At 38.5% G+C, this 16,015-nt stretch overlaps 3 protein-coding genes across 13 annotated transcripts in view; 1 reads left to right on the plus strand and 2 right to left on the minus strand.

Moving 5' to 3' along the window:
• The window catches only part of PBLD (phenazine biosynthesis like protein domain containing), a 34,969-nt gene extending 31,388 nt beyond the window's left edge, over nucleotides 1–3,581 (minus strand). For 3 of the 4 annotated variants that reach the window (XM_065922449.1, XM_065922444.1, XM_065922442.1), the window contains exon 1: nucleotides 2,454–2,591. The gene's annotated coding sequence lies outside the window, so the exon portion shown is untranslated. Of the gene's footprint in view, nucleotides 1–2,453; nucleotides 2,592–3,444 lie in introns of those variants that run through there. The other variant, XM_065922443.1, reaches the window with a different exon arrangement.
• HNRNPH3 (heterogeneous nuclear ribonucleoprotein H3) lies at nucleotides 2,770–12,614 on the plus strand. Of its 5 annotated transcripts, none has more exons than XM_065922438.1 (10): nucleotides 2,770–2,911; nucleotides 7,556–7,690; nucleotides 8,207–8,345; nucleotides 8,862–9,046; nucleotides 9,501–9,587; nucleotides 9,844–9,959; nucleotides 10,713–10,848; nucleotides 11,867–11,962; nucleotides 12,042–12,134; nucleotides 12,316–12,614. In XM_065922438.1, exons 2-10 carry the CDS (start codon nucleotides 7,579–7,581, stop codon nucleotides 12,390–12,392), a joined length of 1,041 nt encoding a protein of 346 aa, XP_065778510.1. In that variant the 5' UTR covers nucleotides 2,770–2,911; nucleotides 7,556–7,578; the 3' UTR covers nucleotides 12,393–12,614. The 5 variants fall into 5 exon arrangements, with proteins under 5 accessions (XP_065778510.1, XP_065778513.1, XP_065778509.1 ...); XM_065922441.1 differs by having other exon boundaries at nucleotides 2,784–2,930; nucleotides 8,862–9,001; XM_065922437.1 differs by having other exon boundaries at nucleotides 2,785–2,930.
• A 1,373-nt stretch (nucleotides 12,615–13,987) lies between these two features.
• RUFY2 (RUN and FYVE domain containing 2) overlaps nucleotides 13,988–16,015 on the minus strand; it is a 42,625-nt gene continuing 40,597 nt past the window's right edge. For all 4 annotated transcript variants that reach the window (XM_065922453.1, XM_065922452.1, XM_065922451.1 and 1 more), the window contains exon 18: nucleotides 13,988–15,925. In XM_065922453.1, the coding sequence (XP_065778525.1) occupies nucleotides 15,782–15,925 (144 nt within the window). In that variant the 3' untranslated portion in view covers nucleotides 13,988–15,781. The remainder of the gene's footprint in view (nucleotides 15,926–16,015) is intronic.

A 16,015-nucleotide genomic window follows, 5' to 3' on the forward strand; every position in this document is an offset into this window, starting at 1 on the left:
AAATGATGGAAAGGAAGACAAAGAGGAAACAAACAAAAAACAAATACCCCAATGCGGCTGGGAGTTCTTAGTTCTAACCATCTCTATGGAAACAATTCCACAGGGACTGAGCTGGAAACAATTCTGTAGGGACCACTGAAGCAGTGGTGAGCCAATTTCACCAAGCCTTAAAGGACTCAACTTGCAGATGGGAATAGTTGATAGGCACTTTTTGAGAAAAGCGTTGAGTATCAAAAGAATCCACCTGCCAATGCAGGAGATGCAAGAACTCAGGTTCCATCTCTGGGTCAGGACTATCCTTGGAGTAGGAAACAGCAATCCATTCCAGTCTTCTTGCCTGGAAAATTCCATGGACAGAGAAGCCTGGCAGGCTACAGTGCATGGAGTCCCAAAGAGTTGGACATGAATGAGCAACTGAGCATGCACAAAATAGGAAGCCAAATAAAAATTAAGTTTATCCCTATATAATGTATTTTTTAAAAAGCTTAAAACGTCCTACTTGCTATAATAATAAAAAGGCAAAAGGAATGTATCTGCTAATTTCAAGTCCTTCCTAAGCATTCATGTTGGCACAGCAGAGTGCCCAATACAAACAAAACTGTGGCCAAAAAAAAAACCCCAAAGAAAACATTGCAGTTTGGTGATGAAAAGTCTTTAGAACGGTTTTAGAATTTTGATCCATAGCCATAAAAAATATGTGGAGAGAATGCCAAACTCAGGCGGTAAACAAATTGAATTCAGGTAAGGGGTAAAAGGGATTACAGAATTCTATTTACCAAATCAGGTTGAAAGTCAGAAAGGATAATGATGTAATTTGAATCCAGGGAAGAACTCCATCTGAAGTAGGACCTTGGAGTCTTTACTAATACAGCAATCAATAGGAAAAAAGAGAAAAGAAACCTCCCCCACCCGCAGTCAGTGATACTAAGTTTCAGGCCAGTTCAAAAGTCTCCAGCCAATAAACTGTTAACTGCAAGTCTCCAGAAATGAGGGTAACTGCAGCGTTATTTAGGGGAACTAACTTCAATTTGCCTAAATATATTTTGTTCCCTTAATACATCCCCAGGTAGGTCCATAGTGCTTTTAAGACCCTAGTCCCTGGGATAAAACCATTTGGGTTTCAATCCTAGCTTCTGTCACTAGGTGTGAGATCTTGGTTATCTTTTAAAATTTCTCTACAACTTAGGCATATCATCTGTAAAATGGGGACATTATTTTCAGGGTAATAAAGAGTCAGTGAATTGAACACAGCACCTAGCTCAAGCAAGCTCTCGATAATCGTGAGCTATCGTTACTACACTATACGTTTTGCTTTTCTATCTATTGTAATGAAGACCACATTTTCTCTTCTCCATTTCTCTGAGGGTTATTTGGAGGGAGTGGGCTCACAAAAGGCAGGACATTATGACCTAGCCAATTCTTACTACCTCACACTTGTCTTAAGCAGGTTTGCGGATGTATTATAGCTACGAAATGGAAGTTTCCATTGTATGACGGTAACTGGCCTTCTTTCTCCACACTACAAACTGCATACCTCAGGGAGGAAAAATTATTCTAGCTTCTCTACTGCTAATACTTCTTGCGCCCATCGACCCCACCCTCGACGGGCTTGCAGTGTCTGTACAAAGTCTCTGACTGGATATTTAAGGCCTAAAACCTAGTTTTGTCCACATTCCCAACCTGCAGGAACATCTGCGCACTCACACTCATTTCCGTCTCTCCCCCGCATTTGATATACGTTCCTTGTTTGCAAGTTAACTTTCACTGATCTCGTTTACTCTTTAACTTGCGCTGATCTCGGTACTAGGACTGCCCTCCACTCTTCTTACAGAAATTCGGCTTTTTTTTTTTAACCCCAAAAGCTGTCACTAGGAACCTTAGTGGTATGAGACCCAGCACAACCAAAAATTATTTACTAGTTGTCACTTGTACACGCATTTTTCAAGAATGCAAAGCAGTATTCGGAAAACAACTCAAAGTCGGGCGACGCAAGCGGTAGATGGGTAGCTGAAATTACAAAGTGGGAGAGATTAAAACCAAGAGAAAATGCAAAGGAGAGGAGGAAGCGAGGAGAGATTTGCCTGGAAACTTCAATAACTAACACAGCCCGCCCCTAAAGAGGAACACTTTAGGGCGGCTGCGCCGTCAACGCCAAGACCAGGGGAAGAGGCCCAGCCCAAGTCAGGGCCTGGTGGTCACTTTCGCATCTTTCCAGCCGAGAAGCCCTACTCTTTTCACTGCATAACACAAACATGGTGGACAAGAAGAGCCCTCCCCACTTTTGGCAGCCGAACCACGTGGGGCCCCTTCCACGCAGGTGACGCTGGGTAAGGGCGGGGCCTCTACAGAACTTGTTCTCTGATGCTCTGCCGCATCAGGAACTCGTTCGTGATGCGGCAGAGCATCAGAGAACTTTTCCACACCGGGACACCACGGGTTCCTGCAATACGCACGGATATCCTCCTCGAGAGAGAGCAGAAGGGTTTGTTCCGAGAATTTGATGGCCTTATAGTAAGCCAGAAAGGTGGAGTTCGCGGCCTCTTTCTCTAATTTGACCAACACCGTCTTCTCTCCACCTCTTGCCCAACTAGTCAGCCGACCAACGCGCAAGCGCACTTCTCCCGCCGGCGCCAAGGCGAAACCGACTCTCCTGTCTCGCGAGAGCAACTGTTTTGTCTCGCGAGAGCGGGGCCGGCCGGTCTCCCTTGCTCTCGCTCCACCCACTTCTCCTCGCTCGCTCTCTCCCATCCCCCCAAGCCAGTAGCTCTGCTGCGCAGCTTCCTTAGCGGTTGCCCCCGCTAGAGACGGTTGGAAGAACCGTTGTGGGGGCTCTACCCGAGGCGGGCGACTTCTGCTTCCTCACGACCAGACCCCGCGGGCACCGGAGTCGGCGCTACTGTCGCCCGACAGGGTATCTGAAGTAAAAGGGGGTAGGTTGGGCTGGTAGTTTCGAGAGCGGAGTCGGGAGAAGGACGGCAGAGCGACTGGGAGGGGGTGGGGCGGCAGAGTGGGGGAAGTGTAGAGGTCGCCTCCCAGGCGATCTCCCACTTCCAGGAAGGCGGCCTGTCGGAAGGAGGATTAACTCAGGTGGAGTTCAGTGGATGAAGCCGAGCCCCGAAGTGGGGGTCATCCAGCATTTCCCCTCCATTCCCTGCTGGCTTGGCCTCCGCCATTTTGGGTACGGCAGCGCGGCGCCCTCGGCTTCCCGCCCTTCTCCTCTTTCTGCTTTTTGCCCCTCAGCTTCCGAAAACTGACTTAGGAGGCTGGGGGTTGGTTAAAGCTTCGCGCAAGGGATGGGGGTGGGAAGGAAGCGAGCAGGGGAAGTCTGGGCACTTGGGTGTGGGGAGGATCTGGCCTGTCGAGCGCGCTCCCGATGGAAATGGCGCCGGATGGGCCTGGCCTCCTACCGAGGCCTCCCGTCCTCCGCAGTCTCGGCTGGGCTACCTGGGCCGGCGGGACTGCGAGTGACTTCTGACGCAGATTCCCAAGATGAGAGAGGCTGGAGCTGGGGGAGGAAAGCCAATGGCGACGAAGGCGCTCAACTCCTAAATCCAGGACAAAGGAGGCAGACGGCCTCCTTTGTAATTCCGCCGCCCGGTGGCGAAGGTTTTTAAGCCAGGCTTGGCTGCCGGGCTAGGAAGTGGCGTACTCTCCCTAGCTCTTCGGTCTCTAGGGCAGCTAGATAAACGAAAAGTCTCCGGGGCGGAATAAAGGACGCTTAGCCGGCCCTTATATTCCACATTTGGAACTTCGAAAAGAGTACGTACTCATTTTCCAAAGGGTTTTTTTTTTCCCCCCTTCCCATCCTTATCCTAAACTTACTGAAAGACTGGGTAATTGTTTTGTAAGCAGAAAAGCGAGTGATTTCTCAAATAGGAATTTGAAATGGACTTATTTCAGATAGATGAACTATGAAAATAGGCTTTCTGAACCATTGAGCGGGGGTGGGATGGTGTAGTGGTTTTGTATAGTTTGGCAAATACTGGGTTAGAATTAAGTAGGAGTTTTACTTGGGGGAAACAGTTGTTAAAACACCACCAGTGATGGCAAAACTGTGTGTATAGGAATTATTAAGTCTCCAGGGGTTGTGTTTTGTGCAAAGATTGTAAGGCCGTGGAAACAAAATACTTAAAAACACCGTTATGGTTTATTTTCTTTTGGTAGCTAAGCCTGTTTTATATTTGATGTAGGACTGTAGTAACATTTTGACCAAGAAAATAAGCCTGCTCAACAGAAAGACAAACAGCAAGTTCAGTCATGTGATGTTGCGATGGTTTTAGTCCTTAGAACATTGAAGAATTGTGTCTGTAATTTTCATTGAAGCCGTACAAAAGGTATAGGCATGGCTATTTTTACAGCGTTAAAAAAAGCTACAGTTCCTATTGCTGAAGACTTTCTGTGCTTCTCATGGACTTTGAAAAGACAGCCCAGTTTCCTATAAATTATCAATAGTATGTGATGTAACAGCTTCGCTGATTGAATTACCCTAGAAACTTTTTTTCTTGCCCCCTTTTTCATCTGCATGGTAATCTGGAAATCCACCTAATTGCCTTAATATGTTTAATAACTGTTCTTCTGGTGGTGGTGTTTCGGTTAAACAAGTGACTGAACTGCAGAGGCTGGTCGTTCTAGAAAAGAACCCAATCATTTTAGAGGTTTCGCTTCACTTTAGGTAGTGGTGGTGTCTCTTGTTTTTAAAATTAAGGAGCAAGCACAATGAAAGCAGAATGATGTAAAATTTCCGTGTTTTTTATAATTTCTTGACCAAATTTTGAAATTCCTTCTCATTTTTTAGCAGCAGTTGGGCTACCATTTAGAAAGTTACTACTGCATCAAATACTTATTTTGTGTTATATTTATGAAGATGATATATACCTCTGTGTTATAAAGGAATTTTGTCTCTTTTGCCTTTTTTAGTTGCTTTTTCTTAACAGCTTTGGCATACAGTTCCCATACCATAAGTGTCATCCACTTAAAATCATACATTATGTGATCTTTTATGACTGGCATCCTTCATGTAGCATAATGTTTAGGAAAGTATATTTCAAAACTCATAAAGAACTTGACCAAGATTATCCTAGTATTCCAGCTGCTGGTATTTTAATTGGTTCTAACACTAGGAATTCTTTTAAAAAATTAGCCCCTGGACATTAGCCATTAGACACTGTTGCAAAGAAGGGTTGAGATGGATTATCCTGAATAATTAGTAAATTTTACTTAGGTAGTTTCTGAGACAGCTTTATTAATGTATAAGAACAAATACTCTCTTAATGAGTTTAGAATCCGTCTTGGTTTTGTTTTCTAAATAGAATTGTATTAACAGTTTGTTTTTTCTTAAATAGACTGTTTTATATAGGTCTCATTGGTACAGGCTGATCCAAAAATCAAAACTAGTTTCCTTGCTAGTGTTTCTTGGAAGGTGCTAATAAGATTTATAGTAAAGATAAGTCAGTTTCCCTCTTTAGGAAGGAAGGTATTTGTTCCTGAAACAGTACCTTTACATTGAGGGGGAAAATGTTCTAAATTATATAAAGTCACCATTTCTAAGGTCTTTTCACAACAAATTAAGTTTTTCATTGGGAGGTTAACAAATGGAGGTTTAGATCCTTCCCATTTTTTCCACTTCTGTTGTTAAATTCCCTTTTATAGAAAACGGTTATGTCTTGGGTTGCTGCCTTTTTTTTCCCCTTAAGAAAATGATCAAGATCTCCAAAATGTCTCCTTTTCCCAAAGCCTACTTTCAGGGCGACTCTTAGAACTATTTTTTAAATTGTTTAGCTGATTATGTATCCAAGTAAACCTTTCCAGAGACCCTCCTTTTTTCACCCTCTTGGCTTTAGACAACTCCTAAAAATGCTTGAAAATTTAAGCCTCTGTTAACTTGGAAAAAAAACTTGTAACAGTCTTTATTTCATTTCAGGATTCAGGATAGGTTCCTATCCTTTAAGGTTCAGTTATTTTGTTTGTAGCTTATTTCATTAGTTTTACAAGGCCCCTTGGAATCCAGTAACAGTGGCCACCGTTGAATGATTACTGTGTTGCAGACTAAGCATGGATTCTTCCTAGTCCAGTGAGGTATAAGTACCACTGCTACATTTTACAGTTGAATGCAGAGGTTAAGTAGTTTGCTTACTAATAAATTATGTAGCTGTGAGTGACAGACTAGGGATTCAAGCCAAGAGTTTCCTTTGTCTTAAGAGTTTTTCCCAGTTATTTTCGTGCATAATAGTTGTAATGTCAGATAAAAATCTTGAGCATTTGTGTCTAGAGTGGCACTTAGGATAGCATTTTAAAAAGGCGGAGTTGGACTAAGCACACAGGCGCAAAGCAAACAAAGTACAAAGGTGATTCATATACAGAGGAATTTGCTGGATAGCCACATTTGGATAATTTCTACATTAGCATTATTTTAAATGCATGGTTTCTAGGGGGAAATTTTTCCTCTTTGCAGATGCTACCCCAAACAGTTGGGCTAATAATTAGATCATGTGAAATTAAGTATTAGTGAATACTGCTTATATGAAATATCCTCAAGCTTAAAGGAATCAAGTGAACAAATTGTTTTGTTTACAGGGGAGGATGTGGTGAGGGAAAGGTTTGAAATATTCAGGTGAGTAGGATTCCTACAGCTGCATAGTGAAATTTATAAGATCTGGTAAGTTTCTGCAGCTGAAGGACTTCTGCATTAACCTCTTTAAAATGTTTGGGAATTGTTAAAAGAAAGGGTGATTGTCTCAGGATGGGAATTTGGTGGATGAGTTCTTTTGAGGGGGGAAGGAGGGCTTCTTGTACCATTTTTTAATAACTTTTTGAATGTGATTGTGTTACTTTTTTCAAAAAAAAAACTATTTAAAAGTAGTGAACTGGTTTTTAATATACTATCTTCAATAATTGCCAAACAGGTAGCTTTAAAAAGCTGTTTTGGGGTGTCCTTTTATCTCAGCTTTAAAACTAGGCCTAATTAAGTCAGTAATTTTAAAACTTGTTTTTGGGGAGTGTTTAAATCAGTTTTATAGTTAAACAGGACTTTGTTCCCCCTTCGGAAACAATCTGTTATGTTAAGAATTAAGTGCATCTATTAAGGTTAGACTTTAGTACCATTTTTCCAACATCAAAAGGGGTACTCATTGTACTTCTCACTTAAGCTCTTACTGTGAATGGATGGTGGTACTGTATACAACTTTTGAGTGAGTTTTTTTGAAGAATTTGTGTAACTATTTCAAGTAAATAATAAAACTTGGAAAACATGAAGGAACATTTGAGACATGAGGAAAAGACTAGATGGACAGGGTCAAAAAGTTTGAAGATTGATGGTAGAATTATGAAGCTTTCTTAAAATTATAACATTTAATACTTGGAAATTCAGGGTTGGGGGAGGGTTAGGTTTCACTGCCTTTACCCCATCTTTTTGTCTGCCCTGAAATAAAAGGTATTGTAACGTTGTATAACCATGTGTTACATTTGCTGTTGTGCACCACTGAGAGTTGGTTCTTCAGTACCTCTGGCAAGAGTGTATTTTGATTGACTGCTTTGTGTGCTTGTTTATTTTTTATAGCATTTAAATCAAACGGTATTGAGATGGATTGGGTTATGAAACATAATGGTCCAAATGACGCTAGTGATGGGACAGTACGACTTCGTGGACTGCCATTTGGTTGCAGCAAAGAGGAAATAGTTCAGTTCTTTCAAGGTACCTCTAGTATTAGTCAAAGTTTAGTAGTATTTTAATTTTATATTTCTATTATTCAGTTTTTAATTTGTAAAACCCATTTATTTGGGGGACTTTTTGATTTGAGTGTATCTGGGTTAACGTATTAAGTTATGAAATGTGCTCCAGTTAATATTCAATACAGAATGTGTAAAAATATGTAAAACCTAATATGCAGTGAACATAATTGAGAGTAATTATGTATGATGAATCATGAATTAGCATATGGAGCATAGTTAAATTTTTTTTTCCATGTAATGTTAGGTGGCCTTTTGTGAGTTTGTGTGTAATTTTAAAAGACATTGGTCGCAAAAAAAATTATATAATCCAGTAATATTTGAAAAGATCTTCCTTTGTATTATGGGGTGATGGGGAAACTAAGCTTTTTTTTTTTTGTTTTGTTTTGTTTAGACTTGTTTTAAATATTTGATTCAGATGGGAATGTTTCAGCCTTTAACACTGTTCCCCTTGATGGGGTTATTTGTCCTTGGGTTAAAGGGTTGGAAATCGTGCCAAATGGGATAACATTGACGATGGACTACCAGGGGAGAAGCACAGGGGAGGCCTTCGTGCAGTTTGCTTCAAAGGAGATAGCAGAAAATGCTCTGGGGAAACACAAGGAAAGAATAGGGCACAGGTGGGGATGGAGAGTTTGGGATGGTGTTAAATTTTTATTTTTGGGGGTTGTGGGTCACTATTGCTTAATGGGGGGGTAACAGTAACATTTTTCTGGGGTAGTTTAAAAGAATTGATAATTATCTAAATTTAACTTGGAAACTACAGATTTGGGTGGGGAATTAATGCTAATAGTTTGCTTAAATTAAAATTAGATTGTTTCCATTTTTCTGTAGGATGATGTTGATAAATGTTTTTGTATAATCAACTATTTTCTCTAAACATCTATTATATACTAAACAAAACAAACTTAAAGTTGTATTTTGTGAATTGTTTTCAAATTACTTAATTTGTCTTTAAAACTTAAATATTAATTATTTAAGTTTGTAGGTATAAAGGAATGTTAACTTTTGGTGTATTTAGGCAATTTTAATTGGGTTATGTCTAGATGTAGAAAAACTTACTGCATTTTGCCCAGTATTTTATTTACTCTAATACGTTTGTGCTGAAACCTGTACCTTAAACCATTTTCAAATAGGTATATTGAGATCTTCAGAAGTAGCAGGAGTGAAATCAAAGGATTTTATGATCCACCAAGAAGATTGCTGGGCCAGCGACCAGGACCATATGATAGACCAATAGGAGGAAGAGGGGGTTATTATGGAGCTGGGCGTGGAAGTATGTATGACAGAATGCGACGAGGAGGTGATGGATATGATGGTGGTATGTGTATCTAATGAACAAAGGTTCTGTTGTCATTTTCTTAACGTTCCTGACACTTTGTCAAGAAATACAGAAATGGCAGTAATTTCAGTACCTACTGTTAATCTGTTCATACAAATGTGGATTCCCATGGGCAGCTATGGGACTTGACTGATGCATGTATTGGCACCTAGTTTACCTACACGAACATATTTTTAAGAGATTGCCACGTTTTGACCTTTTCTGTTTGGAATCAGGATGAAAATTTTTATGTCTAAATGTGTGCTTTTCATACAAGTGTTAACTGCTTTTTTAATATGCACTAAAATGGGTGTTGCAAACTTGGTTGGAGAGGTTGCAAACTTTTAACAGTAAGTTAACCAGAGTGCTTGTCAGAAGATACATTTTTATAAACTAGATTATAAAATTTTATCTCTTGAAAGCTTATTCATGTGTTTCTCGTTAAATTACACAGGTTATGGAGGTTTTGATGACTATGGTGGTTATAATAATTATGGCTATGGAAATGATGGCTTTGATGACAGAATGAGAGATGGAAGAGGTAAAATAAAAAAGTTATTTTTAGGTGAATTTTAATATTTGCTTAGTATAAGTGATTTGTATACAAAAATCAACTCAGGCATATTTCAGTGTATTCCTACATAAGGCTTAATATAGATGTATACTTACAGAAAAATTTCCATATGATATTTAGAAAAACTAAGTGTTAAGATTACTTGGGGTGTCGGTGAAAAGTGTGTAAATAGGAAAAGGTGTGTATGGGAAAGAAATAGTCTTTTGGAAATTTTATTTTCTAGGTATGGGAGGACATGGTTATGGTGGAGCTGGTGATGCAAGTTCGGGTTTTCATGGTGGTCATTTTGTACATATGAGAGGACTGCCTTTTCGTGCAACTGAAAATGATATTGCTAATGTGAGTAATTTTAGTAATTAGTGGTTTTATATATAATCACAGTGTCTAATTTGAGTATTCTATGTAACAAGCCAAGTAAGTTTTAGTGGTTTGGTTTGGCTTCCCCAGACTGTGATTAGAAATGAGGAACTGAAAATAATGGGAGTAGATGGCTGCTATTACTGATTTGAAACTGCTTCATTACAAATTGGTTAGAAAATAAGCAAATTTAGCCCTTTGGGCCAAGTCAATCACTCACTCATTACTTGTTGAGACCCCAATGGCCTACAAAGCTGAGGGTATTTATCATCTAGCCCTTAAAGAAAAGTTTTGCAATTGATCTTACTGGGAGCCAGCTGGACTAATTTTCAGGTGCTTTGGTGGGGTCACTTAAATCTGATTAACTTGCAGTTAGAATTAAATGATATATTTTGGGACCTATGCATATACAGTTGTAGGTTTATCAAACTGTGTTGTTCTTATTCATAACACCCAATTTCTCTGCATGTCAGTGTTTCAGGTCACTTCAAACAATTTTAAAATACCTTTCTTGGGAGTGGGCCTAGGAAGCTTGCTTTTCTCTCAGTATAGTCAGGAAAATGAGACTTATTTCCTTACAATGTAAACTCTTCTCTTGCTTAAAATACTTTTTAATTTAATATCACCTGGGTTAATTTCAAAGATCACTTTGCATTTAATAGACTTAAAACTAGTGTGCATGGTAATTGTCTTTCAGTGATCTAAGTAGAAAATTAAAATAAGTGTTTTCTTTAGTTCTTCTCACCACTAAATCCAATCCGAGTGCACATTGATATTGGAGCTGATGGCAGAGCAACAGGAGAAGCAGATGTAGAGTTTGTGACACATGAAGATGCGGTAGCTGCCATGTCTAAAGATAAGAATAACATGCGTAAGTGGTATAACCCTCTCATTTGTGACTCAAATGTAAGAGGTTCTAGGAGCTTAGTGGTCTGGGACCTGAAACCATGTGGCTGCTGCTAAGTTCAGACTTGCCTTTTTAAGGGGCTTTCTATTGAAGAGTTAACTCAGGCTCTTTATACTTCACAGATTATTAGAGCTTAAGTTACTAAATAGGAAAAATGTTGCACTTGCCTAAGTTTTTATGCCATTTGGAAATTAATACTGTTTCTTAATCTATACATTGATAACTGGGTGAGTTATTCCTCCATGTCATCAAATCTGTTTTTAAGCCATTAAATTTAATCTCTAGTGATTCCCAAATCTGACCACACATTAATCACTTGATACTTAATAAAAATAAGTTGCCCTGGACACTACTCTCAAGGTGCTAATTCAGTTCTATGAATGGGCCTGGAATATATATAGTTATTTATCAAGTGGGATTTTATTTTTTTTATTGGCACACTGGGTCTTGCTGTGAAAGGGCTCTTCTTAGCTGTGGCAAGCAGGGGCTACTCTAGTTGCAGTGTGTGGGCTTCTCACGGTAGCTTCTCTTCTTGCAGAGCACAGGTGCTCTGGTGCTTGGACCTCAGTAGTTGTAGCTCTTAAGTGCAGGCTTAGTAGTTGTGGCACGTGGGCTTAGTTCTGCAGCATGTGGAATCTTCCCAAACCAGGGACTGAAACTGTCCCCTGCATTGGCAGGCAGATTGTTAACCACTGAACCACTAGGGAAGTTCTGGAATTATTTTTAAGATGTATACCAGCAGGTTCTAAAATAATGAGTCAGTCCTTTTATAGAGAAGGAAACTGAAGTGTAAAACACTGGTAACTAGTTCAAGCTTGAACAGTTTAAACGAACCTTAGGTTTTAGTTGTATCTGGCATTCAGTCACTCCACTCGGAATTTGCAAAGCATTCTTTTTCATGTTAATGTTAGCTGCTAGTCAAGCTTTTTGCACTTATTTATAAATTTTATTCAACATTCCTTTTTCCCCTATTACTCAAAAGAACATCGATACATTGAACTTTTCTTGAATTCAACTCCTGGAGGCGGCTCTGGAATGGGAGGTTCTGGAATGGGAGGCTACGGCAGAGATGGAATGGGTATGTAAAGCTTTTTAAATATTAAGCCGAGTCAGACACTCAGCACGTCAATCTCAAACTTCTTTTCTTTTTTTTTAAGATAATCAGGGAGGCTATGGATCTGTTGGAAGAATGGGAATGGGGAACAATTACAGTGGAGGATATGGTACTCCTGATGGCTTGGGTGGTTATGGTGAGTGTCTTTTTTTTGTTGTGCCATTTGAGTCCCCATATGTGGTGCAGTTTAAAGTTCATATATTGTTCCTTTTTTTTTTAACTGAAGTATAGTTGACTTAAAATATTGTTTGTATTTTTAATAACTTATGCATTTGTATCCTCTACTAAATGGTTCTTAATGTCTTTTTTTTCCTAAGGCCGTGGTGGTGGAGGCAGTGGCGGTTACTATGGGCAAGGTGGCATGAGTGGAGGTGGATGGCGTGGGATGTACTAAAAGCATAACCACACATATAAAAGTCCTGACAACAGCATCTGGTCTACTAGACTTTCTTACAGAATTACTTTCTTTTGTATTTTAAGAACTTTATAATGACTGAAGGAATGTGTTTTCAAAATATTATTTGGTAAAGCAACAGATTGTGATGGGAAAATCTGTTTTCTGTAGGTTTTATTTGTTGCATACTTTGACTTAAAAAAATAAATTTTTATATTCAAACCACTGATGTTGATACTTTTTATATACTAGTTACTTCTGAGGATGTGCTGCTTTCATAAGATTTGCGTTGATGTATTTTACTATTAGCTCTACAAGAAGTAGTTTAAGAGGACAGTGGTTCACCTCTGCATAAACTACAAGTCTTAATAAGCAGACATCTGGAATAGAGCTTGGAGAAGAAGAATTAGTGTTACTCTTTAATTTCTCCTGGACAACACTGTAAATATAAAACCTAAAGATGAACCTAAAGATGAGTTTAGGTGACTTCAGGAGTATAAACTCAGCTAATTCTATATTTTCAGACATTCATCCAGCATAGCTCTGAAATATTAACAATCTAGGAGGTATCTGGACTTAACGTATATTCATAATTGTGTTACCTGCAGATGGGAGTGTTGGAAGTTTAGATTCTAGCTCTAGACTTTAGAAGAAATCCCCTCAGCACTTGACTGAAGTACCAAAAAAATGTTTCCCAAAAGTGATAGTTGTAAGTTCTTCAAAATGTCTTAGACTAGGTTAAGGTTCTCGGTGACATGAGATTCACTACAAGTACAAAGGTATTTACCGTGGAGTATAATTCTCACAGATATATTCAGTTTCCAGCCAGATAGTTAAAGCATATGGCTTTTTAAATAACTGTATAGATGACTACTTTTAAAAATGTAAGACAAGTCCATGTCTTGAGAGTCTTGCGATTGGATTTTGCATCTAATTTGTTTCGAGTTTTAGAGCCGTTGTATTTAATAATTTTATGTAGCAAGGAAAAAAGGTGCTTTACTTTTAATCCCTTTGATCAATATGGCTTTTTTTCCCAAATTGGCTAATGGATCAAAATGAAACCTGTCAATGTGAATTCAGTTATTGAACTTGTTACTTGTTTTTGCTAGAAATGTTATTAATGTAATAAATATCAATGTGGGAGATGAGTATGGCGTCTGTCCTAGAATGCTTTGTGTCAGTTAATGATTAGAAATCAAATTGGTAGAAGGTACTATGTCTAACTGAATATTAGACAAAGTGACGAAGGATTTCTGCTGTTCTTAAAAGAAGGCAGCTTGGTAGCATAAGTGGAACCTATCAACTGGAGCAATGATTCATCTTATTATTGCCTGTACTCACTCCCTTAACTACTAGGCTCACACCACTTTTCTAAAACAGGCTTAATTTTTCAGGTGTTTTATTTTTTATATAAAATTCACATTTTAGAGAAGTGTGAATATGAGAATTACAATCACAATTCCTTGGCACCTTGATAGCGTTAGATGATAGTACTACTAGATGAGGGAACGGTACACAAAGTTCACAAAATACAAAGTTCTATTACATGAAATCCAAAATTAGATTATGGTTTTTAGATACAAGTCAAAACAAAATGGAGCAAGTTTCAATTTATTAGAAAAAGCCTGCCTACAAAAGGGCCAAATCAATGGCAATGAGTGGTGAAGAATTTAAATTGGGACTAAAAATCATGGTTTATTTGTTGAATGAAACCAGGCTTGGCATTTAAGAGAATCACATTTTAAAGTTTAAGCACAATAATAAAAAACAGCACTTGAAATTTTTCATTTTTGCTTATTCTCGTCATAAAAATGTTAACCCATCCCATCAGTACAAAACAGTTCAAAGAATATAATTCCTGTTTCAAATACTCCTATCAGAGCATTAAAGACCACCTGTAAATCTGTATGTCCATTCTGATTTAAGACTAAAAACTGACTGGATTATGGAAAAGAAATCTGAAAGTAAAATAGTGGTTTCATACTTTGGCAACTTAGAAAATTAATTTTAAACCTCAACAGAAGTATGTACTCAGGATAATAATCCTGTAGAATAAGCAATGCTATCTTAGTGGGGAGGGAGTAGCCATGATTTATTCACTAGTGCTCTTAGGAGTAATGTGGATACCAATAAAGGCATGTTTAAAAGGTACAGACTCAAAAGTGCATGACTTAAATTAAGACTTAAGAAAAAAGTAGAACCCCAAGTGGTGATGCTGTTGAAACATTAAATTATGCAAGGGTAGTTTTAAAGATTAAATTCTTGGTATGCAGGGATTAGTGTTTACTGACTTTATGCTTGATATAGTTCAAGTATGTATGCAGTGGCAGGGCTGAAAAGTCCATCTTCAGTCTGCTCTAGGCCCTGCCTTGGTGCTAATAAATGGTATTTTACTCTACTGTAGTAGACTGCCACAGTGTAATGCTTCCTAAAAGTTACTGGACTGGAGAGGTAATACAGAACTTCTTAACTCAAACCTGTCATAATCAAAGGCAAAGTTTAACTGTATTTTAGATTTCTCCTTAAATGCTTAAGGGAAAATCAGGAGCCTATAATCCTGGCTATTACATTTTTTTCTAGGAAAGTTTGACTTTTTTGGCCATGCTCATGTGGTATGCAGAATCCTAGTCCAGGGATCCAACCTGTGCCCCCTTGCAGTGCAAGTGTGGAGTCCTAACTGCTAGACTGCCAGAGCAGTTCCTATGTTTTGACTTTTAAAGGTGTGAGTCATCCCTAAGAAATGGACATAACTTATTTTCAAAATGGAAGGTTTTGAGACAAAATAATACCTCTTTCACCCACTGTATCTGAAAGTTCAGCAAAATACCACATTGACTACAGAGAAGGCATTTTCTAATGCAAAATGGGCAGAGGAGGGGAAGCAAATACAGTTGACACTTTACCAAGCAAATGAAAAACCTGTTGAAATATTAATACTTCTAAAATGCATTTCCAGTCGTTCTCGGAGAACTGTGAAGCTTTAAAGTGCATTAAGAAAAAATTACAGGCACCATCAAATATCAATTTGACAATCTGGAGAATAATAATCTGAAACCCTATTTTTAAGAAGGCCTTTACAAAATAAGGCAAACATGTAGTCTATACTCTCTGGCCTCTCCATGGCATTAAGAAAAGAGTTACATGATAACTACAGTCAGGAATTAGGCTAAGGTTACTTTAAAGCATGCCCTGTTATTTTTGAATAAAAATGGCAAAGGAAATCTCAAATTATACATTGAGTTCCTGTGAGTTGAATATGTGAAAGTAAAATGTACCAATGCTGTCTGAAAGCTGCTTAAGGGCTGTCTGAATACATTGTACACATGTTCATATGTAACATTCATCATTCATTGTAGGTACTTTTCATACATTAGAATAGTTCTGGAATATTATGGCAAGTTAGATGAGCATCTTTGAATTAGTAATGCGTGACAGGAATCACAAACCCGTACTGGCTTCGGTGAAGAAGGCAAAGGCAGTTCGTTGTCAGAACAGGCATTACAGAAAATTTCCCCACAATTTCTACAGTGGTGCTATTAAATGGAAAAATCAGAGGGAAAAAAATGAGTAAAATTAGCCATATTTGCACCAAAACTTTTGGATTCACTTCCTATTCTCCCTTA

Source organism: Muntiacus reevesi, chromosome 2 (genome assembly GCF_963930625.1).
Source record: "Muntiacus reevesi chromosome 2, mMunRee1.1, whole genome shotgun sequence".
Taxonomy (NCBI): Eukaryota; Metazoa; Chordata; class Mammalia; order Artiodactyla; family Cervidae; genus Muntiacus; species Muntiacus reevesi.

Excerpts from the sequence above, each read along its gene's own strand:
- HNRNPH3 (XM_065922438.1), top strand. The coding sequence starts at position 7,579 with ATGGATTGGGTTATGAAACATAATGGTCCAAATGACGCTAGTGATGGG. Across the intron at positions 8,346-8,861 it reads AAGGAAAGAATAGGGCACAG|GTATATTGAGATCTTCAGAA; the intron begins GTGGGGATGGAG and ends ATTTTCAAATAG. Across the intron at positions 9,047-9,500 it reads AGGTGATGGATATGATGGTG|GTTATGGAGGTTTTGATGAC; the intron begins GTATGTGTATCT and ends TAAATTACACAG.